Source organism: Desmodus rotundus, chromosome 3 (assembly GCF_022682495.2).
Source record: "Desmodus rotundus isolate HL8 chromosome 3, HLdesRot8A.1, whole genome shotgun sequence".
Taxonomy (NCBI): domain Eukaryota; kingdom Metazoa; phylum Chordata; class Mammalia; order Chiroptera; family Phyllostomidae; genus Desmodus; species Desmodus rotundus.
In genome coordinates, this window is record NC_071389.1 from 157,672,393 (window position 1) to 157,698,838 (window position 26,446).

The 26,446-nt window shown below is 37.5% G+C and overlaps 1 protein-coding gene across 1 annotated transcript in view; it reads left to right on the plus strand.

The window, feature by feature from the left end:
* NELL2 (neural EGFL like 2) overlaps positions 1–26,446 on the plus strand; it is a 335,374-nt gene that overhangs the window by 106,301 nt on the left and 202,627 nt on the right. Inside the window, exons 10-11 of the mRNA XM_024575537.3 lie at positions 296–424; positions 1,936–2,038. Coding sequence (XP_024431305.2) covers positions 296–424; positions 1,936–2,038 — 232 coding nt within the window. The remainder of the gene's footprint in view (positions 1–295; positions 425–1,935; positions 2,039–26,446) is intronic.

A 26,446-nucleotide genomic window follows, 5' to 3' on the forward strand; every position in this document is an offset into this window, starting at 1 on the left:
CTTTTAAAAATGGAAAGTGCTGTTCTGTATTGTTAAGTGATGCCATTCTGACTTGGCCTTCATTTATATTTCATAAATTATGCTTCTTTTTCAAGGGCAGGAACAAATTCACAAAAATAAGAGGGGGGAATCCTTTCTTATAAATTAAAGGCCTAAATATATTTACAACAAATACTTGATGAGCACAGCCATCACTACTGCTCTACACTAAAAAAGCTGGATGGCTACCAGGGCATTTTGCATGTATGCGTTGCGGGAACGGTGAACACTATGAACCCCTTCCTTTGTGCCACAGCTGTCTCGAGCTGAACAGCGAATGAATAGATTGGATCAGTGCTATTGTGAAAGGACTTGCACCATGAAGGGAACCACCTACCGAGAACTGGAGTCCTGGACAGATGGCTGTAAGAACTGCACATGCTTGGTATGGCTTCCACTGGATTTCAGACTGAGGGATCTCAGCTGCCCCCACTCTTTAAAAATTTATTAAAATAATGTAATCATGAAAATTTCAACACCCATTTCCTCAAGACACAACACCAAAGTGCCAAAAAACCCAGTCAAATCCAAAGAACTGTGTGTTACATTATTAAAGACACTTTTCCTAGCCTATAAAGATTATTATGGTTTAAGAATGCTATAAAAATTAAATTTATTGGTACACACATGAAGTTAGCAATTTAAATTGGTTTAGTAAGTTGATTCTCAAAGGATTCTATCCTGTTATTCTTAACATTTCTAGGAATTTTCCCACATCATGAGCTTATTAATGTATTTTAATAAAGCTAAATTAAAAGCAGCATGAAATATTGTGACCAGATTGGTCCATATAAACAAATAATGGAATTTAAATAAGATTATCTTTGAAAGTTTGCTAATATCATATAATACAAATTAGGGAGTTTAAATAAATGTGATTTATATAACTGCTCACTAACAAAGTAGAATATTTGGTATATTATTTTTTCAACAATATATGTTCAATTTCAAAGGAAAGTTCACAACCAGTTTGGCTTTGAACTTTTAAATTCCACATGATTTCATCAGTGAACACTGGTTAACGGGAAAGAAATCAGAGGTCTATGTGAATTAGTCTTAATAAAAAGTCCACAAGTTCATCAAGTTTATTCCAAAGCAGAATATCATGCATGTAAAAAAGTCAAAGGTAGCTCTGAAATAACGATATGTGTTCACACATGCATGTGTGTGCTACGCGACTTCTGTTCAGGGACATATTATGTTCCTACTAAAGTTACAGCATTTTACAAATACAGTAAAGCCTTCTCAGATTGTTAACTGGGGGTCAAAAATCAAACTGAGTAAACTATGAGATGTGGTATCGCAAGGTCAATTAAATGACTAGAAAAGCAACTAGTGGCCTGGGAGCTCTGGATGACCTTCAGGAATCAAATTTCTTGTCATTCTGTCAACAGTTTGGCACCTCGGTGGTGATTGTCAGCACCACCCCGTGGTGGCCTGTCCCATATTAAATATCCATGGGGAGATTCTGAATCCTGAGCCTCGGCCTTTAGGGCAGTAGCAGTTATTCTCCTGGTTGGTTGATGCTCATTTTGTGAGTCATCTGGGGAGATATGAGTGTCCCAGGCTGACCCTTAGTCTGCTGTTTCCCAGTCAGTGTGTGCCTTTACCTCTGCCCATGTCCTCATCCACCTCACTACACAAGGTGTGAACCGAGGCTCAGCTATGATCAGTTGCTGGACAGAAGAGGGAGCCAATCACCAACTGTGTTATAACCCAATTTGTATTACTGTGGGTCTCTGTGTTATGGGTTTTACTATACAACAATAACCAAAAATAATAGCAGTCTTTATGAAATTTATGGGAAGGGTTTAAAATTTAAGAAACAGACTTAAAATTACTGGAAGACTCCCAAACTGCAGCTTGTAAATTCTCTAAATATTGTTTTCTTCTCAGAATGGAACCATCCGGTGTGAAGCACTGATCTGCCCGACTCCTGTCTGCCCACCTAAGTCGGCTCTCACATACGTGGATGGCAAGTGCTGTAAAGAATGCAAATGTGAGCCCAACTTTTATGATGAATACTTTCTTTGGCAAAAATGAAGCTTTGCATTAATAAATATTCACCCGTCATTGGTTTAATCAGGGCAAGCAAAATAAGTTCTAGAAATGATGGAAAATAGGAAGAATCCTTTCTCTATCTTGGTTGATCAATTATTTTCCATTTAAAAATGTTCTTTGTTTTAGCTTAAAAATACTTTCTTGGAGGAATCTATTCTGTATAATGATAATAATAGAAAGCTGTGTAAGAAATTTAGTGGACGGTGTTTCTGTTCTTATGCTACTTGATATAAATACCTTCTAAATAGATCAAAAATGGTCTACTTTTAGCCATGATAACCAAGAAAATCCATGATGCAAGTGACATTCAACCACAGATGGTATGCCAGCTTCATTAGCCTGAACCACAGAAGTCCACATTATCATAGGATCAGCCAGCATGGGCAAGGCCGTGACCTATTATTCATGAAAGGCTCACACCACTGAGTAAGGACACTGTCCAGCATGCTGTTCAGCAACGACGCATTCACTTCTGATGTCAGGAAATGCTCTTTGAATTCATGGCTATCCTGAAGTGCGTTCTAGATCATTCATTCAGTCACAGAAAGCATTACATCTGTGCTACTTACACTTTAAAAGACTGCCCTTCAATTCTTGTTTAAAGGAGCATTTAAAATTTAGCAATTATTGTTCAAAGGAATAGTAACATATATGAAAAGTCACGTGTTATACAGTTTGTTTGTAGAATTTATAAAGAAGGGAAAAGAGGAGGGGAGAGGAGGGACAGAGAATGGCCGCTTTTGCTAAGGTTAATAGGTGTGCGCTCCACGGCCATTGCTGTCGCTGTACCTCACTCTCGCCTGCACAGCGTGCGGTGTGCTGCTGCTGCCGATGAGGGGGACAGCGGTCAGAAAAAACAGTCAAGAGGTTGTTTTCTAGTTCATTGAATTAATTTTCTCAGGAGTTCATTTATATTTAATTTTATTAGATTTTACACTGAAGCCAATTGATTTCACTGAAGTATATTAGCCTAGTCACGTACGTTCATCTGAACCAGGAAGGGTTCGACATAATTGTTCTTCCATGTCACTGGCTGATTTCCTTGGTGAGGAGTAATCTGAATTTTTTCTTGAACTTGTATTAATAGCTGAAAGCTTTTGGTGATGTTCTGTAGTTTTCTTTGTAGAGAGTTGGAGATTGGAAGGAGAAGGGCCCTCTCTAGGGCTTTCTATTCATAACATGACAATAGCAGCAGGCATACTTTTCACTTTAACTTCTGTATATTTTTTTCCACCACGACTTCTGTATTGTTACCCGTGAATATGATAGGTTTGTATTAAGTGATGTCAATTTTATGAGAGCAGGCTGATTGAAATAATGGATTGCCATGATAGATGCATCAGTCAGGGTCCTGAATTGCAGTTCTGATTTTACTATTTGTCTCTGTTACCAACAGCAAGCTGCCCACTAAATCAGACTGTAATTGAGATCTTCCCCAAAACATGCAGTTAGATTCAGTGAAATGGTAAAATATTTTGAGATTCATCAATGCAAAGTGCTTCCGGCAGACTTTGGAGTTAATGATGGAAAATCACTGTGTTTGCCCCGTATATAAAATAGTGTAAACCGCTTGTAAGTGATCAGTAAGGAGACCATATCACTGAAGAAATGCCAAAATAATTCATTTGAGTCTTTCCATTTATATGGTTAAAAATATTAAGGACAATGTGACTTTGTCTTTCTGCTCACATTCAGTGACATTAGCGTTGTGGAATACAGAGGGTTTGTGCCTGTGTTTCTTTGTATTTTGAGTATTTGAACTTCCAGTTTTGATGATCAGCTTTTTGCAAGAGCTACCAAGATATTTTCACAGAAAAATTTTCCCAAGGGAAATAAGCACTTAATTTATATGGTAAATATTCTTTTTTTTTCCTCAAGTTTTTTTTTAAATTTTTATTGTTATTCAATTACAGTTGTATGCCTTTTCTCCCCTTCCCTCCCCCCTACCCCAGCTGAACCCACCTCCCTCCTGCACCCTCACCATCTCCCCCGATTTTGTCCATGTGTCCTTTATAATAGTTCCTGCAATCCCCTCTTCCCACTGTCCCCACCCCACTAGTATATGGTAAATATTCTTAGAGATTTTTTGGGAATGTGTCTCCACATGCACAATTTTAAAATCAGTCACTAAAAAATCTTCAAGAAATGTACTTAAGGTTTTGCAAAAACTTACTTTATAAAAAATAAATAGCATTTAAAATAAATTTAGTAATCATTAACTGACTTATTCACATTGTTCAGATTTTCATTTGTCTAAAAGTGAAAGAAGTCAAATTATCATTGTTGTGATTTATGAGAACTTAATTTCAATTGCATGTAAATTAAGTTCTGTGATTTTTACTTCTTAAAACAAAAACATAAGCCTACCTTTTATATATTGCACTCATCTTATCATTGAAACTCCTTTGCTCATAGCCTTTTTAGTGGCATAAAATTAACAAAATGTATTCTTTAGTGAGAACTGTTTAAAAAAAATTAATCACTTACTGTTCCCAAGGCCCTTGGAAGGCAGAACACATAACGTAACTGCTGAACATTACTGTCAGGATTGAAATGAACAAAGCAAGTGCGTGCAGCCAGCCACTTTATGATGTTCTTTATTTAATGCTTTCAGGCTTGCTTCTTCAGAGTTGTTTGTGCAACTCGGAGCAGCCCTATTTTGCTGTCTGCTTTGTATTTTCCCTCTGTAACTTCAGCTTCAGCCCTTTCTCTAAGTACAAATACTGATGAATAGTAAGATGGCTGTTCTGGGAAGGAAGTCAGAGAGAACCAAGCCTGTCACTTTTCTTCAGTTGAATCTACATAAGCGAAGTGTTGGGAGGAGTGGCTTAACCTTTCCTGCTCCTAACATTGAGCTGCTGTGGTAGAGTTAAACAGACACAGGATAAAATCCAAAAGCACGTCAATGCCAAATCATTAAGGTAATACAAATCACAACTATATTGAAGTCATATCACCTCCATAGGTTAGAAAGCACATACTTTGTTCCTCATGTGATCTTTACAACAACTCTGTAAGTGGGCATTGCCTCCTTCTTCTTAATAAGAGGGATTGTGTGACTGGCCCAAGAATGCACAATTAGTTGGAAGTCCCAGAGAAATTCCATCTGAATGGGCTGTGCTTTGAGAACCTGTTTCCTTTTTTAAAACCATCTGCAACAATTGATTTAAGTGATGCACTATTATCGACTGGTAGCTAAGTTTGCCATACAAAGCCATTTGGAGTCTTGGCTAAGTCTAGGAGTGAATTGCAAAGTCTAGGTTGAATTGCAAAGTAAGAAGAATTTGCCTTTGTTTCTCAATCTCCCCTTTCAGCCAACATCATTACATCCTTTATCCCAGTCATAGGCTCTCAACCAATGAACAGCAAGATTGACTGATACAAATTAAAGATAGCTCTAGGAAATGTGAAGTGTAAATATTTTGGCTGAGTTTAACAGCAATAGGATGAGATCAAACTAGTTAAAGTACATAAAATCCCAGCCCAGGTTATGAAGCAAAAACAAAAACAGAATTAACAAAAAGTAATTGACTAAAGTTCTAGGAAATAGAAAGCTATGGAAAGTCACCAAAATTAGGAAAAAAGTATTCAGTGCATTCATTTATTTTCTTGCAGTGGATTGTAGATTCATGTCTGAATACAGAGCTCTGTTTTACAGAAAAAGTGATTTATGAAAATAGAGAATCTGAAGAAGATCTGAACTAATGCTATAATGTCTTTTACCGAAGAGGCTACATTTAAAAAAAACACACACAAGGAAGGAAAATTTCATCTATGTTTCTAGACAGACATCAGATACAGGAAATGTGGTGGTGACTATCCAAATTGGCTGGTGCTTGCCCAGTAGCAATAGTTATTTGTTATTTTCTCAGAGGCCAGATTTATATGAATAAATTAAAATCATCGCTCTTCTGATAGAACAAAATGTGAGTTTTAAGACATAATAGAGATCACATTTTAATATTCCATGTTCTAATTAGACATCAGATTATATTAAATTTATTTATTTATTTGTATTGATTATGGAGAGAGAGAAAGAGAGAGAGAGAGAAACACTGACTTGCAATTCCACTTATTTCTACATTGGTTGCTCTTGTATGTGCCCTGGCTGGGGATCAAACTGCAATGCTGGCACATTGGGATGATTCTCTTACCAACTGAGCTACCTGGCCAAAACTTTGTATTAAATTAAACTTAATTTTTATTTTTTAAAATTTTTATTGTTATTCAATTACAGTTGTCTGCATTTTCTCCCCATCCCTCCACCCCATCCCAGCCAATCCCACCTCCCTCCCCAACTTCTACCCTCCACCTTGATTTTGTACTTGTGTCCTTTATAGTAGCTCCTGTAAATCCCTCTCCCGACTATTCCCTCCCCACTCCCCTCTGGCTACTGTTACATTGTTCTTAATTTCAATGTCTCGGGTTATATTTTGTTTGCTTTTTTCTTTTGTTGATTATGTTCCAGTTAAAGGTGAGTTCTTACGGTATTTGTCCCTCACCGCCTGGCTTGTTTCACTTAACATAATGCTCTCCAGTTCCATCCATGCTGTTGCGAAGGGTATAAGCTCCTTCTTTCTCTCTGCTGCGTAGAATTCCATTGTGTAAATGTGTCATAGTTTTTTTTAAAAGCTCTATCAGCTTAGATAAATTGGAGTTACTATATTTGTATATTGACTAATTATGTGAGCTGTAAAGTTAGATTTTTCTTGGTTTGCATTCCAGCTGTACCACTTATTAGCTGTGTAACTTTGGTCAAGTTACTTAACCTCTTAGCGTCTCTGTTTTCTTGTGTGTCCAATGGAGAGAGCAATTACATCTATTTTATAGGGTGGGTGTGAGGACTGCATGAGTAATACATGTAAAGTGCTTAAAACAATGTTACCTACTATTATTGTTTTCATTGAAAGAACCATTTATGATTTTATTGATGAAAATACAAACTAGTGAAGTTATGTCATTGGGTCATAGATCTTAAAGCTACATAGGACCTCAGAGATCTTGAGAACAACAATTGCTTTTGGGGAGCACAGTTTCAGTATCCCCATTACAGAGGATAAGTGTGGCCAGGGAGGATAAATGACTTTTCTAAGATCAAACAATTAGTATATTATGCAGGATAATTTTGTTTTTTACAGAAGTATATTCTATTGATTATGCTGTTACAGTTGTCCCAATTTTTGCCCCCTTTGGCCCTTTCTGTTTAGATTCAGTTGTTGATAATTGTGAATTTGTTGCCTTTTTAATATTTACGATTTTGATCTTATTTTTCTTAAATAAGTCCCTTTAACATTTCATGTAATAATGGCTTAGTGAACTCCTTTAGCTTTACCCTGTCTGGGAAGCACTTTATCTTCCCTTCCATCCTAAATCATAGCTTTGCTGGATAGAGCAATCTAGGTTGTAATCTAGCTTTGAATACTTCTTGCCAGTCCCTTCTGGCCTGCGAAGTTTCTTTTGAGAAATCCACTGATAGTCTTATGGGAACTCCTTTGTAGGTAACTTTCTGCTTTTCTTTTGCCCCTTTTAAAATTCTCTCTTTATCTTTAACCTTTGGCATTTTATGATGTGTCTTGGTGTGTTCCTCTTTCGGTCTAACTTTTTTGGGACTCTCTGTGCTTCCTGGACTTATATGTCTATTTCTTTTGCCAAATTAGGGAACTTTTCTTTCATTATTTTTCAAATAAGTTTTCAATGTCTTGCTCTTCCTCTTCTCCTTCTGGCATCCTTATGACTCAGATGTTGGCACTTTTGGAGAAGCACCAGAGGTTTTGATATATTCTTTCTTCAAGGCCATTCTCTTTCTCAGTAGTTTGGATAGGTCATGGCTAAGGTTGACACTAAGAACCAATTCATCATGCATTATCTATTCTTTGTGTCTGGCTTCTTTAATTCAAAATCGTGTTTGTGAAATTCATCCTTGCCTGTTGATGCTCATTCACACTTATTGTTATGTATATTCTATTTGTGTTAATGTAGCATAAGCTGATCTATTGTTGAAAGGCAGGTGCTTTCCAGTTGTTGGTTATATAAACAGTTCTGTAAATATTCTTTACATGGTTTTTCCTGTTATGAGTTCCTGATGGGTATATACCTTACACTTGTTTGGTCATAGGGTAAAACTGTTTTATTCTATGTCCAATCTGTTTTTCCCTTTGGCAGAATAGTTTTGATAAACAGTTTTCTAAAGTGGTTATGCCGGTTTATTCTACCCACCAACAATGTATAAACGTTCCAGTTGCTCTACACCCTCACCCACACTTAGTATTTTTAGTCTTTTTAATTTTAGGCATGATAAATTATTTTGGTATGTGATATTGTGTTCTAGTTTAAATTTGAATATCTTTGATGACTAGCAGAGATGAGCATTTTTTCATATATCATGGGTTACTTTCATTAATTTTAACTAATAGAAAATGAGTAGATATTTTTATATTTATATTTTTCCCCAAACCATTACTCTAGCTTTTGGCAAGAATAATTTTGATTCTTTAATTTTCAAATTTATGAAAGCAGTATGGATGGTTCTATCTCTGTCACTTAAAATGAAAGCACAGTAGAGACAGGGATTAAATGACTACCACTCAAGTAATTTGGGGATTTTTAAAAAAGGTATGACAATGTAATTAAACTGATACAGAGACCTTTGAACATGTGAGTATAGGGATGACAAACAAAAGGTAGTGGGATATAATTCACCAAGAATCTCTTTGTTCTTAAAATCAGGAAAAACAATTTGTATAATTTATATATGCTACATTTAAAAAGAAAGTAACTTTGGAGCAACATAAGCAATGAACATATCTGTCTCTGTGGCGATGCTGGAAGCACGAAAAGAGTACATCACACACTGGCGGTTCTCCTGCATGAGCACAGTTAGATTATCTGGCACTGCAGAGACTCGGGGGCTGGCTCCACGGCCAGAACGCCGATACAGACTGAGGGGATCTATGCAATGATGAAAAAGGTAGAAATAGAGATCAAAAAGAAGGTATGTGGTCTTACATATCAGATGTAATATTTTTAGAGAGTTTCCTGAAAGTCTGTAGTTTAAACAAAAATATTACATCATAGCAGACAGTTGAATGACCTGAGAGCCAATGGTGTTGCTGTAAATCACATGCATGGTCTTGGTCTAGATTCAGTCTTTTCTCACCAATGTAACCCTAATTTAGCATTTAAAATGACAGTGGGTGAATAACAGAATAATAGAACTAGGACACTTTTTTTTTAATTTCTGTAAGTCAATGTGAAAAAATAGGCAAAGAAATAGTCTACCTGTGCATTATATAGTTAAGATAATTGAGCTTCTGACAGGGAATATTTTCAATAAAGATAAATAGGTAAGTTTTATTAAAGACTTCATTTGAATAATCCTGTAGACTTCCTAAACACTGTCATTTATTTCGTGATGATAATTTTTTATAAATTTTTCAAAAAGGCATTTGGTATACTGCTATCTTTTATATACTACAAAAACTGATAAATGCCAAATCAGTGGGAAAATCCTGAATGGGCAATATATTCATAAGCAAGAATAATTAATAATATAGGCTCCAGATTAATGACTATATGAAACACCATGTGATACATTTTAACGATCTTTCAAAAAATATAAATCTGTTGGTTAGTCAGCTAGTGGCAGAGCTGCTATGCCGGGAAAAGTCAGGGCAGAATCACAGAACAATGACAATGTCACAGTGATTTAGCTACTGTGTCCTGTACTCCAGAGTCCTGGGTAGTGTAGGTTGCTTGATGCTGTCATTTTCCTTTCTAATCCTAGTACAGCATTTTTCACCCTTTAACTAAATGTAATGCATGCATACACTAAATATTCAAGCTATCCAAAAAGACATAAAAGAAAATATAAAAATCTCCCTTTCTACCTCTCCCCCAAACTTCTATTCCTTCCACTCCAGATTTTTAATGCCTCTGCTCACAGATTCCTGTACAGGCTTTTTGTATATGGTGCATGATATCATACATTTTCCTGGACATTTACCTTGGAGATGTTTCGATATCAACTAACTGTTAAAAATTGCTGCATGTTATTCTGATGTATAGTTTATTACAATGCTCTTTCTCTCCTCTCAAAGGGTGTTTTGGTCGTTTCCAATTTGTTGTTATTTTTTTCATGAGAAATAATGTTTCAGGATGTCATTAATACATTATCTTCGAGCAGTTTTATACAGCTTTATCTATCGGGTAAAGTGCCAATGGTGGCATTACAGAGTCAGTGTTTCCCAAGTTACTCTACAGAAAGCTTGTCCTGGGCATTATTCCCCGACAGGGAGCAGTGCTGAGGGAAAACTGAAACCACCACTTTTCTCTTTGTTTCCCTAGGTCTTCCAAAAGGGCATAGACTCGTGAAGAGGGCATAGTAATATCGATTCACGGGAGGCCCTCTAATGAGAGCTCATCTGTGGAAGCCTGAACTCTCTCGTTTTACTACAAACTATGTTGTCTAGTGAGCGCATATGAAGTTATTGTTGCAATTAATTGCTGTTCCTTATCTTCAGCAAACTCCATAAGCATATGTTGAATTTATGTTTTTCTGAAATGAACGTGGTTTTCCAGAAGATATAACACGGGGTACTGCCCTCTGATTCTGAGGCATAAAGTAGGCTGTGCCTATTTAATCATGCTTTATTTTAAAATAATAGAGTGTTCAGCCTCTAGTTCTTCACTCTGAATTGTAATTTTTCTGTATTATTAAGAAAGATAATTGAATTCATGTATTTTGTGGGTTTTATTCTTTTTCATGCCCCATTACATTTCTCCAAAGAATTTTTCTGCCCATTAAATGACATTGCTTAAGTGGCCTACAACTTTTCAGAAGAAAGCTGTATGCAAATCTGTCTGTAATAATCATTGAATCCAACTGTCTAGCACTGTTCTAGGAGACCCAAAACGGGCCTCCTTAGGTGGTCAGAAGGCTATTCCTCCTTAGCAGGGTAAGGCTTTGAGACAAGTGAGAGGATTTTAGATTTATGCCGAAGCAGAAGAGTGATAATCTAGAAATCATTCATATGAGACTCAATTTAAGAGAGATGAAAAACACTCATCTTCAGCAGAAAATGCAATTTCTTAGCTTCAATGTTAGGTAATTGTTTTAAAAATGAGCTTATTTTCTTCTCAGTAGATATCATACAAGATTGCATTTGAAATCAGAATAGGGAAAAATAAGATACATGCAATTTAAAGCATCTTACAAGTTGATTTTAGCAATTATGGGAAAGGAGTTATACAGGAAGACCAACTGCGTAATAAAGGTAAATGGGCATCATAGTGCCCATTCGAGAGAGAATAAAGCCACATCATCTACCATCCCTAAGAAAAAGTACAAAACAGCAATTCAGTTGCACTGGACTCCACACTGGGTGTTTTGAATGTTGTATGTGGCTTGTGATACCTGGTATATATTTACAGATTGTATAGAATTAGCACAGATTGAAAATTAAGTGAAGAAAACACAATGTTATAGGAGTTCAGTGTGAGGAAGGATCAGAAAGGAATTTTCTTTTTTAGTTTAGAGATGGTTATAATAGTGCACAATTCAGGCATATTTCTTTTTATGCAAAAGCTGACTCCCCACTGAGGACTACGTGTATTTAACTATAAACATTACTTATAAAATCACATGAATTGCTTTTAAAAATTGTTTCCGGAGTTGGTGGTAGTAAGAAGGGAGCTCCATCCAACTCAGGAGACTTAAGCTTGTAAAGAGATGTCTCACGCATATTTTGGGATGACAGTTATGTTCCCGTACAGCTCCCAGGCTACGAAGCTGAATACGGTAGGCAATTGTAATCTGATGGTAAGTGTATAATACGTTCATTATGACGCCATGACGTCACTGGGCAATAGGAATTTTTCAGCTCCACTATAATTTTGTTGTACCCCCATCCCATATGCTGCGGATGAAAAAGGGGTCCTGCAGAAAGTAGCCTCCCAGGGTGATCTGATCATAAATTCCTAACTGGGTTGGCCATGGTGGGTAGTCATACCTAGGCCTATAAGTCCTTCAGTAAAAAGCTTATCTTTACCTTAAGCAAGCCGTGTTTCTTGTTTCAGTGCATCTCGGTTAGTGCAACTTTGAAATAAGCCATCCTCAACAGAGCACATAATCTTGTTTACTATTCTGTAATGCAATCCCTGCCTTGCTTAATTGCAGATGCATAGAAGAAGCTGCAGACTGACATTCTTAGGATTAATTTTCTTAGTCTGTTGAGACCTTGCTTGCTGGCATATCTTCTGTTGGGCTTAAATAAATTTTTATAAAAGTTCTCTCTCTCTAAAAAAAAGAGATGTCTCACAAACACTTGTTTCATATGGACATGTGTAATAATATATAGGTACACTATTTATGATTTTAACTCTTGGCAAGTGACCCCAATGATCCGTGGTGCATACTTTGGTAATTTTGCTGAAACCTGAACTTTTGGCCAACAAGCTATGAGGCATACATACAGGAGCACATCACTTAGCTCAGTGATTCTCCAATTTTAATGGGAGTATGAATCATCTGGGGATCAGGTTAAAATGAAAATCAGGATTCAGTGGTTCTGGGTTGGGGCTTGAGAGTTTGCATTTCTAACCAGCTCCTGGGTGTTGCCAAAACAGCTGGTGCAGGAACGCATTTTAATGAGCAGATGTAGCTAGTGGGTGTGTGCTCCTGGTTGCCCAGGTTCTCAATAGAGCTTTATTTCTCTCTCTTGGATCTCAAGTGTGCAGTAAGGTCTCAGAATACATGTTTTCAGTTATGTTTCAAGCTGACTTTTACTAGGTTTTTTCAGAGTATGAGAATTTAACACGAATCATTTCTCTTGCTTATTATAATGGCTTCCAACTTACAGAGGAGGAAACTGAAGCTTAGGGAGGTCACTTCACTTTCCTGAGATAACCCAGCCAGTTTACTGCAATTTGAACGCATGCAGTGTTTCTCATTAATGCCTTAGGTGATCGCACCATATTTTATTAGTGGAAATAGGAACTCAGTTTAAATGAGGAAGTAAAAAATGTGATGTTCCATAGGCAGCAATAATCAAAGGATATATAAGTACAATTTTATAACACTCATTTCTATAAGCGGTAAGGAAGGAGAGAAAAAAATGTAAATTCTCTGGTATTTACTACTCAAATGAAGCACAACTTTCCATGACTTTATGCATTCCTCATATATGGAATAGAAATAGTTGATTCTGATAGTTCAGGAAAAGAAAGTTTAAAAGCTAATGAGTTCTGCTTGGATTTTATCTGATTTTGGTAAAGAAAGAACAGGGAAAGCACAGTGAATGAAAACTGAAAAGTTACTTACTGGAAAGGTCTAGACTTACCGGGATTATTGCCTGGGATACCTGAGAGTCAGGGATCATGCAGCATTCTTCTTTCTTGGTCTGCAAATTGTTTGTTTGTTTGTTTGTTTGTTTGTTTTGCTTTGTTTACATTTTCTTTTGATGAGGTCTATTTCTAAATAGGCTCGGTGGAATAATTCACATCAGTCTGATTTCCTAGGCCTTTGGTAGCTTGCTACAGTTTCATAAGATACGCAGTTTTTGTTCATGCCAGGTGGCTCAGCACAGATGAATTGTGCTGTCTCAATGTCAGATTAAACTTTTCTGAACCAACTTGTAACCATTTGTGTCCCATATACACTGAAGTCTCCTTTTTTTTATTATAGGTCTTGTAAGAATAAGATGATTAATAAAAGCAATCAAATACTAGAAAACTTTTGGACAATGAGTTTTCCACAAGCTTAAATTCCCTTTTTTCCTTTGTAAAAATTCTGCCATTAATCTGTGCTCTTAGAATTGAGCTCCATGCCATGTGATTCCTGGGGTTATTTGAAAGGGATCTAGGAGGAGTGAGTGAGCCTGCACAAATGTACCTCATGGTGCTAAAACCGATTGTGCGCAGATAGCCCTCGGTAGTCTCCCAGTTTTTATTCAACCTATTCTAGACTTTTTGACCATTTTTCAGGTCCTCATAGTTTATTATAATATTTTTAGGAAGACATAAAGCATAAATTCCACCCCCCGAGTCATTATTGTTATATTTGAGAAGTCAATTCTTTATTATGCTTGGAAGAAGCAGGAGAAAATGCAGCAGGTAACGCATCCTTTTCCAGCTATTTTGTGGGCACGCATCATCTGTTTAAGCCAATAAAAGAATTGAGCTTCTCTGATCACAAATTAGGTCATCTCGCAGCAAGTGTTGTTAAGAATCTCCTATTTATGTCTGTGCCTATCTACCTCCAGCATTTCTCAGGCCCTGAAACTTGGAAGGTCACTTTTATTTGTTGGCTGGGAAGAAGGGAGGGGGTGGGCGAGTATAGAACAAGATGGACATTGTACTTGTTCACTGATTTATTTCATCTGTTAATGTCCTTTCAGACCAGGATTCCTAAATGCTGAAGGACTTAGAGCTGGGGCAGACAATCAGTAGAATGTGAAGTGAAATGTAAGAATTGGATTAACTGTCCTGGCTGTTTCCCACATGCCTAGGAATGAATATAGTAGCTGGAGAGCTTGGAATAATCCTAGAAATAATAGTATGGGGACGATTGTTCTATGCCTAGAGAAATTGTATGTCTTACCACTGAGTGCCTTTTTTGTAATTTTCATTCTTTTGATAAAAGTTATTAAGCACCTCCTATGAATAAGTCTTTGCTAAACACTAGGGATACAACAGTGAACAAAATAAGATTGCTCTCTGCCCTCCAAGTCCTAACAATCCAGTTGGAGAGACAGACATTAATCATCTAATGATCAAGTATGCAATGCAAAGTTGCGGTAGTAAGATGTTGATAAAGCTGCTGTAATAAGGGAAATTCACCTTGGTGAGAGGTCCGGGAAGGCGTCCTTCAGGAAATGGTGTTTGAGTTGTGATTTGATGAACATGTAGCATTACACTGGTGAAGAGAAGAAGGATGAAGTGTTCAGGCCAAGAGAATTTAATATGCAAAGGCCCTGTATAGGGAAGCAGGGTGTCGTAAAGGGAGGCTGGTGTGCTGATGTGCTGATGTGCAGGGTCAAGGGCATGATGTGAAATGCACCTGGGAAGGTAGGAAGGAGCCAGGTTAAGGAGTTTTATTTTTGTTCTAAGGGCAACAGAATGCAACTTACATATTTTAACCAAGGTAGGCCTGTTTTTGTACTTATTCAGAGAAGCGATGATGGTAACTTCATTGAGAGAAAGTGATGGGAAATTAGATTCTGGGTACATTTTGAAGGTGGAGCCAACAGCATTTTCTGATGCCTTGATGTGGGGATGAGTTAAAAGAAGAGCAAGATGACTTCAAGGTTTGAGGGAGTAGAAGGATGGAGTTGCTATTAACTAACATAGGGAAGGCTGTTAATTGAGTCATATTTGGGAGCGTGGCTAAGATCAAGAGTTCAGTTTAGATACGTTCCGTTTAAGAGATTTATTAGCCATTTAAATGGAAATGTAGAGCGAGCAGTTGTATATAACAGTCTGGAGTCTGGGACAAAGATCAGACAAAAAGGTAAAGATCTGGGTTGTTGAATTCTTTCGTATGTTTTTTTTGCCATTTGCATTTATTTTTTAATTTAATTTTTATTTATATTGTCCACTTCAAAATTCAATTCTTTGTATTTTTGCTTCTTGATTTGTAAGAGATTATAATAATACTCATTTGATGTATTTTGCAAATATATTTCAGAATGTTTTTCAACATAAAGACAAAATTTTGCGACTGACTTTTAATCATGCTGCAAAAAAGCTTTTACTCTTTTTATTCATAAATATATTTACCTTCTAACCATTGAATGGCCCTGATTGTTCATTTTAAGCATAAGCAATCTGACATTTATTTATACAGATATAAGATAATAATTCTAGTTAACTTTTCTTTGTTAAACAAGTTAACCAGTAATTCTAGTACCATTTATTGGATAATTTTTTTGTTCACTGATTAACATGACAATTTATCTTACATTAAATACATATTTACATGTATTTGAGTAATTTCTAGGATTTCTATTACTTTCTATCAATCTACTTGTCTCCCATAGTACTAATTCTACAGCATTTTAATTGTTGTAGCTTTCCAATATGAGCTGTTACCTGGGAAAACAAATCTACTATCATTTAAAAATAATTCCTGGGGTTATTGTCTCTCATTTATGCTTTCAGCTGACTTTCACATATCATGAGAACGATAGGTCCTGAAATGGTTTTTAAAGCTCAGTCATATGCGCATGTGATTCTGGTACCGTTTTCTTGAGATAATTCTGTGAGGGGTATCACAGAAAAAGTAGTTGTGGTCACTGTTGTTTGTTATCTTGTATGTATTAGTGAAAGCAGTCTTATGGTTTAAAATTGGAAATATTTCAGAGTGGAGTAGCTTTGGATGTTGACAAGTTCAAGGGTATAGCTATGGAAATGAAATGCTTAAGTGGAGAGGAAATGAACCTCACTGTATGTGTGGAGACAAGCAAATTTAGATACCAGGTGCTGAACAAATTTTCCAAAGGCCATTCAGTTTCCCAAGACAAATTGGAGAAAAGAGTTGTTTTTCAGGTGCCAAAGTCCCCATGGTCTCTGTTGCAGAGAGAGGATATCAATGAGAAGAGGTAGTAGTTGGTGGAAGGGAAAGATGTCACAGATATCAAAGGGGAGTGGATTCTTACTTGAGGTTGAAAAAGTGGTACTTTGAAGGTGGGACTCCTTCCAGTAACAAGCATACACGTGTTGTGGGAAAATAAAAAACCTAAGTGAGATGGTTTCAGAGAAAGAGCATTAGCCTCACTTAAAATCCTAGTTTCAACTAGAGTAGGAAAGTGGAGGGTGCATTTTGTGAAGTACTAGTTTATGGAGCATATATATGGATAGGGGTTGAGATGGAGGACTGGAAGCTCTGTGGATCAGATGGCTTTGCTTTGTAGCAAAACATCCCCAACATTAGTAGCCTAAAACAATAATTTGGCAGGTTGGAAATTTTGACTAGGTTCACCTGGGAATTTTTAGTCTTGGTCTGATTAGTTTAATCTTAGCTGGGCTTGCTTGTGCATCTATAGTTAGCTAGTGAGTTAGCTCAGCCTGTTGATTTATGGTGGCCTTCCTTTGTGTAGCTGGGATAATTGGAGTCTCTTTCCATGTTTTCTTTCAACCTAGCAGGCTAGCCCAACATTGTTCATATGATGGTTGCAGATTTCTAAGAACGTCCGAGCTTGCATAGCCTCTTGAGACCTAGCTTAAGAATTTAGTTGGACATTATTGCTTCTACCATGTTTTCTTGGCGAAGTCAAGTCACAAGGCCAGTAGAGATGATGGAGGACCTGTAAAGTCACATTGAAAGGGGCATAGAAACAGGGAGCAGAAAACTTGTGGCCATTTTTAAAATCTTCAACACCCTGGAGGATGATTTGGGAGAAAGAAATTCAGAGAGATATGAAGATGGAAGCAGGAGAGATGTGTGTGGTTGTTGCTTTCAAATTGGGGAGTTGAGGTCAGGAATGACAGGATGTGAAGTATGGCGGGCCTCCCCAATTTCATGGGCCTGGCCCTTCCTCTGGCGCTGACTTCCAGCATTGGGGCAGCTGCATTCTCGTGTGGTATCAAGAGCTTGATAAGAAACTCGTGGTCAGCCACCATGTCTGAGGCCATCCCTGGGTGAGGTGACAGATGGCATGTTAGAGGCATGAAATTTTACTTTTTGGACAGTGTTCTAAATGGAACAGAATAGAAATGTAGCATGGTGCCTTTAAAGAATACTAGCCCAGAAAGGCAGGGATCAGTAACTCCAAGGGTTCCAATCCAAAAGTGGAAATAACAGTGGCCCTAGGTGAGTGGCAAGTAAGCAGTGAGGCTTTTGAAGCAAAGCTAACTCATGTTTATGTAGAATGGACTGAGTTAATCTATTTCACACAAGGCAGGGTTCATTTGTCGTTTACCTCTGTATCTCCATTACTTGACACACTATCTAATGCACAGGAAATGCTCAGCAAACATCTGTTGCATCATTTATTGAGTAAAGTATTCCATATTTTGGCCCCCTTTCCGAATTTTTATTGTACTTAATCTCTTCTGTACATATTCACGGTAAGTTTAGATTATTGTACCTGTGCATCTTCTGCAAAGAGCTCAATTGATGGTGCTTTTCTTCACTGTGTCAAGTTCATTCTTTCTAAATTTTGAAGTGGGGATTTAATAAAGCAGAGTAACTAAGGATTATATGTGGCAGCCACTGCCAAAGCTTATGGCATTGATGAGTGAAAAGCATCCATTTTGAAAAGAACAGAAAAATTGTCTTTTCTGAATTCTTTACTTTGTCGTGAATGTTGCATACTTCACTCAGGGCACGTTAAAATCATTTCCTGATCTTAAATACTTTGAGGATAAAAATTTTCCTAAGTAATCCAGTTATTAAAGATAACACATCAGGTAACTAAAAACACTTAAGCGAGCTAAAGATCATCTGTTTGATTTTGCTGAAAACAATGATGTGTTTTTATACGTGCAGTGTTAATGTTGGGTCTCTCTCTTCTCTCTGTCTGTCTGTCTGTGTGTGTGTTTGTCTATCTATATCAAAAGAAAACCTTTTCCCCACATTAAAAAAAATGTTCTGCCAGATAAACAAAGCATAATGTTTATTTCCAGGTTTCACTATTATAAAAGTACCTCCATGATTATTATATGAGGTTGAATCTATAGAACAGAAATATCTAGATCAAGCTATACAAAATTTGTACAATTTTGACACATGTTGTTGAATTGTTCTCAAAGATTTTACCAGTTTACACTTCAAATATACGAGATTGCCTGTTTCTGTATACCATTCCAGCATAAGATATAATTATTAAAAAGGAAGTATTTCCAAATTTGATGTGTGGTATATGGTATCTTGTCCAGTGTGACTTGAGCATAGTGAATGGTTGTAAGACTATAAGTATAGTATTTTGGGATAAAGGTGGAGAAAGGAGTGGCCATATAATGCAAGGCCTTCAGATGATTTAAAAGACCTTGATCTTTATCTTCAAAGCATTAGGAAGCATTTGAAGTGTTTTAAACAGCAGTAAAACATGAAGAAGTATTACATTTTAGGTAGATTATTGTGCAGCAGAATCGATTAAAAGGAACAAGAGGAGACATAGGGGCATTAGTTAGGAAGTATAAACACTAGTCCAGTTTGGAGAAGTTGAAGCCTGAGGTAGGGTAATGGCTGTGGAATGGGAAAGAAATGAAGGGATTTGAATATGTAGGAAGCATGTGACTGGGTTTCATGGAATGAGAGAGAGGGATGTGTTAGGGATGAGTATCAAATCTCAGACATGCAAGGGGGTGGAGGGTTATGCTGCAATAGAGAGCCCTGGCATGTAAGCAGGTTTAGGAGAAAATTGTGAGTTCAGTTTTGGTCATATTGAGTTTGAGGTGCCCATGGAAATCTGAGAGGAAGTACTGATTTTCATGCATACATTCGAAGTTTAGAAGAATTAGGTATCAGTGGGAGATATGCATATATGAGACTCATCTGTATATAGATAATAAGTGAAGCCATGGGAATGGTTAAAGTCACTGAGGGAGAAACTCCAGGGAGAGGAAATGAGGGCAAGGACCGATTCTTTAAGCATTCTGCCATTTAAAATCTATACGAGGGGGATGAGCCTGTAAAAGAGTCTGAGAAAGAGGAGCCAGAGATTTACATAGAAAATCAGAAGTACTTTGTATGATGGAAGCTAAAGGAGAAAATGTTTTAGGAAGAAGGGAGTGATGCATGATAACAAAAGGTGCTGAGAGGACGGGAATGGTGTTACCTGACATTTTCCATCGGGCTCAGAGTATGGAGGCGATTGTCATAGTGAGGGCAATTTTTGGTGGGTCAAAAAGGTAGACAGATTAAAGTACGCAAAGGGGGATGGGTGGGAGGAAAAGTGGTGATTCTTTTTGTAATAAATTTGTTTGGAGTTGGAGGAGAGATGGAGCAGGTACTAGAAGCACATCTAGGGGTAGGGGATTCTTTTAAATGTGAGGGAATGACACTAGATAATGTTGAAATGTTAATGGCATGTATCAGTGACAGAGAGAGAACTGGGGGATGGAGATGGAGAAGAGAGAGGTGTGCAGATACTGCAAATAAAAGGGGCGAATTAATCGATGGCATAAACTGAGCAGGAAGGATAAGTTTCCGAGCACAATTGGAGGGATTGGCCTTTGCAGCATACAGTGACACCTCCTCCACAGAAACAGGAAGGAAGGGGGAGTGGGAGGATACAGATGTAGCTAAATGTACAGATTTGGTGGAACGGAGGTTGAAGGAGTGGAGTCTGTGCCCGATAGCTTTTGTTTCCTCTGTGAAGTAGGGCCCCGGGTGAACTATTGGGGAGAATAAGTAGAGTCAAAGGTAGAGATGGGTTGAAAGATACCCGTTTAAGACATGTTGACAAAGTTGCTACCTGGAGTCTGTCCTATTCATCCACCTGGTTATACAGTTTTCCCCTCACCCACTTAACAACCCAGATAAAGGCATGAGAAAAATAAATGGATTCATCCATGGTTGGGATTTGGCTTTCTGGATACAAAAGTTTATGGTATTAACCAAAAATGGATCAAACTTAAAGACTTAAGAGATTTAAGTGGGAGAGAAAGAAGGTAAGGTTGTCCAGGCCTATTCAATAAGGAGAAGTTAGTGCATATTGAATTGGAAGCACCAATGAGGCTGAAGGAAAAATGCAGTGAGAGTAGTTGAGGAGGCAGCTTGGAAGTACAAGGAGTTTGAGTCGGAGAGCAGAATGTCCGAGTTAGAGCTTGTGGAGCTGGGACAGTTTCCAGTGAGACGAGTGCAGAACCTGACTATGCAGGTGAAGTGGGGGAAGGGTGAGGTCAAAGGAGCCAAGAGTCAGGTTGCTGGATGGGTCAGTCACATGGATGTCAAAATCTTCTAGAATGTTGCAGATGTTTGGATGGAGAAAGAAATTATGACCGGAATTTCAAAGTCAGCAATGAATGGAGGTTCCAGTAGGGTGTGTGTGTGTGTGTGTGTGTGTGTGTGTGTGTGTGTTATAAATTATAGAAAAGTTGGTGACATGAACCTCAGAGAGCAGGGTTGGGCTTTTTTGTTCTTTTTGTTTTGTTTTTGTGAGAGTAGAGAAGTGACACCAACTCTACCTTCTGACCTGAAGTACAGGAAGTCCACTTCATGATAGGCAGGTATAAATTATTTTTCTATGGCTCCATAACAAAAACCACAGACTGGGTGGCTTAACCCACAGAAATTAATTTTCTTGCAGTTCTGGAAGCTCAATTCTAAGATCAAAGTGTCGGCAGGTTCAGTGTCTCCTGAGGCCTCTCTCCTTGGCTTGCAGGTGATCGTCTTCTCCCTGTGTCCTCACATGGTCTTCCTTACTCCTGCCCCTCCCTGCTGGCTGTGTCCAAATCTCCTCTTCTTGTAAGGACACTAGTCAGGTTGGATTGGAGCCTTCACCAACCAACTCATTTTAACTTTATCACCTTTTCGAAGGCCTTATGTCCAGATATCGGTACCTTGTGAGGTGTCAGGGGTTTGATTATATGAATTTTGGGGGGATTCAGTTCAGCTCATAACAATGAAGTATCCATGGTGGTAACAGTACATACAGCTATCCCTGGAGGGGGCCATAAGGCAAGTACTATTCTTGTAGGGAAACCAGAATTCAATTAACTCAATTAATGGCCAAACAGATGAAGCCGTAGATGGGATAGAATTAGAATTACAGAGCACCAGGAGAGTTTGGTAGTGAGCAGATTTGTTGGGTACAAGTAGCTATGTAAAAGGAGAACTATAACCGTTGGTACTCAGGAAGAGTGAGTAAAGTTCACTTGGTTGGTTCACAAGGGGGAAAAAAGGAGATATTGGACTTTTTTTTTTTGAATTAGCTGCCTCATAGTGTAGTCAAGAGTAAATCCTGATGGAAAAATTGTGGGTTTGCAGTGCTTTTGACAATATTTTACTCAATTTTTTGTTGCTAAGTGAATAGATTTTTTACCTTCACTTTTCAATAGGTTATTATTTGTATAAAGGAAAGCTATTGATTTTTCTCTTCTTATAAGTCAATTATTGGTTGAAATAGTTTCCTGGGAAGTCTCTGTTCTTCAGGTTGTCATTTATATCCTCCATAAACAATGGTCATTTTGTCTCCTGTAGATTATATCTCTAATCATATTAATTCTAATAATAGTGGTAACTCTGGAAATGCTGATGATATATTGGCCCATAATAACACCTGCATTTTATTTTTAGAAAATTTATTCAGTTGTCTAGGTAAAAATTAATGGAACTTAAACTGAATTTGGCTGCAGAGAAAATAAAAGACAAAGAATAGCTTTCATACTATAACACTTGGCTTTTGACCAAATACAGAGTCTGGAAGAAGAGAGCTAAAGGTGATTTCAACATTTCTGTTTAGATAAGAGAAACACAAAAAGAATGCTTCTTAAAGCTGTTTCACCTTTAAGCATAGGATAGTTTCTTTATGATAAATGTTTGGAAAATAATAACTGGGCCAAGACTATTTTTTTAAATACTTTTCATGGCCAACGACCAAATTGTATCCAGTTGTGCCAACTACATTACTGTGCTCCTTCACCAGCGTGGGGTCATCATTTGCAATTTCGTTATTAGATCCATAGGAGTAAAACTGGATCTCATTGTTTCTTTATGAAGTCTTAAAATGGCCCTTTCTATTATGAGGCCTGACAAATATTCTGTTAATTTTTCCTCTGGTATACTTTTAATATTAAAATACATTTGGAGTTTATCTTCACATATGGTGTGCGGTACAGTTATAACTTTCCTCCCCAGAGAGTGAACCAGTTTTCGTAACTCTAGATGGATAGCATTTCGAAATAGAGGAATGTGGCCTAGGGACCATGTGAAGGGAATAGCATTAAACCGAGATTTGTTTATTAGCAATATTAATTCACTAGGAATAAATTTAACAAACAACATTTATTAAACCTATATTAGATGCAAACCCCTCACAATGACATTGAAAGCTCTAAACCAGCAATTGAAAACTGGAAGCAAGCAAGTCATTATAATATTACCTAGTATTTACTAAATGCTTACTTGCATCAACCATTTTATAAGCACTTTAAATACATTATCTCATCAATCCCCTGAAACAGTTCTATGCGGTAAGCATTATTATTATTCTCTGAGAAAGCAAAGTATTAAAAGGCTGGGTAATGTACGTGAGTCCAAGGCACTATTTATAGGGCATTTTACCCACCTATGCATTGTTCCCCACAAATACTGTATGTTTTACCAACTCCGTGTTTTGTTTTGATGTGTTCTGAGCCACATTGAGAGTGCACTGTTAATGCCGAAGTGGGAGAGGAAATAGAGTAGAAAGAAAACCACTCAGGTTTCATCTAGTCATTCGTTCATCCGTTTTTTGAACAAATGCTTTCCTGTTCCAGGCCTAGGTGGAAGGGCAGGGAACAAGCCCCTCTCTGCAGTGCACAGAGCTTACCTTCTGTGGGGGAGAGAGACAATAAATAGAGAATAAATGATGACATGAGGTTGAAAGTGCCATGAAGACACGGTCAGGAAAAGGGGTGGAACGTGATGGGGCAGGGTTCTGGGGTCTCTGGAGGAGGTGGCATTTGCTCTGAGCCTTGAATTAAGTGAAGGGGCAGCCAAGGCTCTAGGGCAGGCCTGTGCTTGGCCCCACGTTGGACTGCAAGAAACCAGAGCGGTGGGGTGGGGAGCCTGCGCCTTGGCACTGAGTGGGATGCTGCTATGGCGGTGCGTGACCTGGCGATTGACTGCATGTATTTGAAGAAGGAGCCCATGACGCAGACACTCGGAGGCTCCGTTGAGGTAACTGAAAATGGTGGTGCTGTGTTGAGAGGAAAAGATGATATTCAGGAGAAGAGGATGCAGTCTGAAGGCAGGAAGTTGGAGATACATTTATTTAGGGAATGGGAAGTAGATGAGGGATGGTTGGGGAGGTAGGAGGGACACTAAGAGCTGAGTGCTAGTGTGAGACACTGGGCACTTCCCAGGACTCTCTTACTGAGATTCACTGAGCCCCTGAGCAGGTGATTCTCTGTGTTGGGAAGCCCCGCTACAGTGTGGCGGTAATGCGCCTGCAGCTGAAGTCAGATCTGGAGTCTCCTCTGTCACTTCTGAACACCGTGTTCCTGGGGAAGTCATTTGAGCTCACCTTCACTTCTTTGTTTATTTCTGTGTTGATTTGTTGTGAGGGTCAGTGAGCTGCCATGTGCCAGCTATACTACCGGACTAAAATAAGCCCTTATTCAATGGTGCCGTTATGTAATTTCTAAATACTGGGTGATTATTTTAGATAATGTATATGAAATAACTTTCTGAATATGAAAAAAAACAAGGTGTGAGCTGTTAATGATGTCAATAAAACCAAGTTCCCAGCCTTTTCTATACTCCTTTCTAACTATAGCAACTCCTGTACTATTTTTGTAATTTTAGGTAAATACAGAGTAGTCTGAGTTTTATAGAAGTGGTGTCACCATTTTGCAAAAAAGTTCAAATTGAAGGCTTAGATAAATCACTGATTAATTGAAGCTCAGAATAATTTAATTTTACATCTGTATAGTAAAAGTGTAAGTTTGCATATTTTAAATTTTGATGAACTCATTATTTTTACCGTAAATTTCAGTAAATTAAGAAATATTTGGCTAAAAGTTGAAGTAATAATATTTTATAATGTATGTAGTTTTAGAGTTATAGATTCAAAAGTAAGCACAGAAAAAATATGAAATCATGCCTTGGCCATAAATGTACACATTTAATCTTATCAGTAGTCCCTGATTTTGTGTATCAGAGATTTGTTTCTTGAAAACAAAATTGAAATTACATTTGTGTACCTAGTAGCTAATGTTGATGAGTATTTTAAGAAGGAATAAAATGTGTTTCAAATTTCTGAAGAAATATATGTAAAATATAGTTAGTTACCTTAGAGGCTCAGATGCTTCCAGCACCTAAGCCACTTCCTTGAGGCCATCAAGGTCTCTCTCTGAAACAGAATATAAAAAATAAAATATAACTGAATGAAAAAATATAAGTTGGCCTATGAATGTCTTTAAAGAAAAATGATTCATGCAAAACCAAAATAATATTTATCAGTACACCTGCTATCCCTTCCTTCTCCCTTTCTCTTACTCTGTAATTATATTTTATTTCCCATTACCCTATCTCTCATCTCCTAATGACCCCAATTTTCTGGCTGGTCCTCTGACTTACACAGAAGCCTGCTTAAGCATTCAATGATTCTTTATGAAATTCTGTGGTAATTTAATCTGCTCTGTGAGGTCCTTTTGGGAGCTTTGTTCTGTTTTCTAACTTTTAAGATTTAAAGGCCGTTACCAAATCCTCATTTTTATTTTTTCTCTTGTTGGTAGTATTTTAGGGAGAACTCAAATATTTCTCACTTCTTTTATAATTATTTTTGTTATAATTTTCTTTTGAGGTTGGACAACTTTCAGAAATTTAGAATTCCAAGTAAGTCATCTGATGTAACTGCACTCACCATTTGTTATTTTTATTTTTCCATTTAAAATATTTTAGTGCTTGTTATCAAGACTTATCTCTCTAGATGTGGATGTGTCAAAGCCCGGTTGTATAGAAACGTAATAGAAAGAAGTAATCTTGCCGGAAAGCTTTGGTCAGCCCTGTTACTTTTGGCTGTTTATCACAGTGCCTGGCACAGGGGCCCCTCGAAAAGAAATGAGGAGTCCTTTTCCATGAACGATGCCTATCTGAATGTAGTGGATTTTCTGGTAGTGCAAGTTCCTCATTACTCTATCTTCCATTAGTGCCGTTTTGCCTTGTGAATGAACACATGTTAATAGAATAGATGGATTTCAGAGTTGTTATTTTGTTTGTAATATGCAATATAGTCACATGAAAGCTTACAAGCTTATAAACCCCTGAAAACTTGTTTCCTACTAGTGCATTCCCTCTCCAGCATTAATGTATTAAGAAATATCCACCTCCTTGTAAAAATGTCAAAATAATGTGTCCTAACATGAAAATTTGATAAAACTTCCTCTTATTATCTATCAGCTCTGCTAGGTAATTATGGGCTCCTCTGAACACCATCTGCTCCAGAGGGCGTAAAGAAACACACCTCCCTTTTCACTTGATCGTTAGCAATACACATTTGTTAGCTGCATTTTATTTTTGAAAAATGTTAAAAGCAAAACTAATTTCCTTTGGGTGGCTTTCTTTCCCTTTGAAGAGTGATACCTTTCTAGTTCCACCCTCTTGTAGAGAAGAGGACTTTTCTTGAATGCATGTGACACAGAGCTTGGTATATATACTTGAAATCCATGCTATAATTTCTAATTTTTCTCCTCCTCCTCGTTT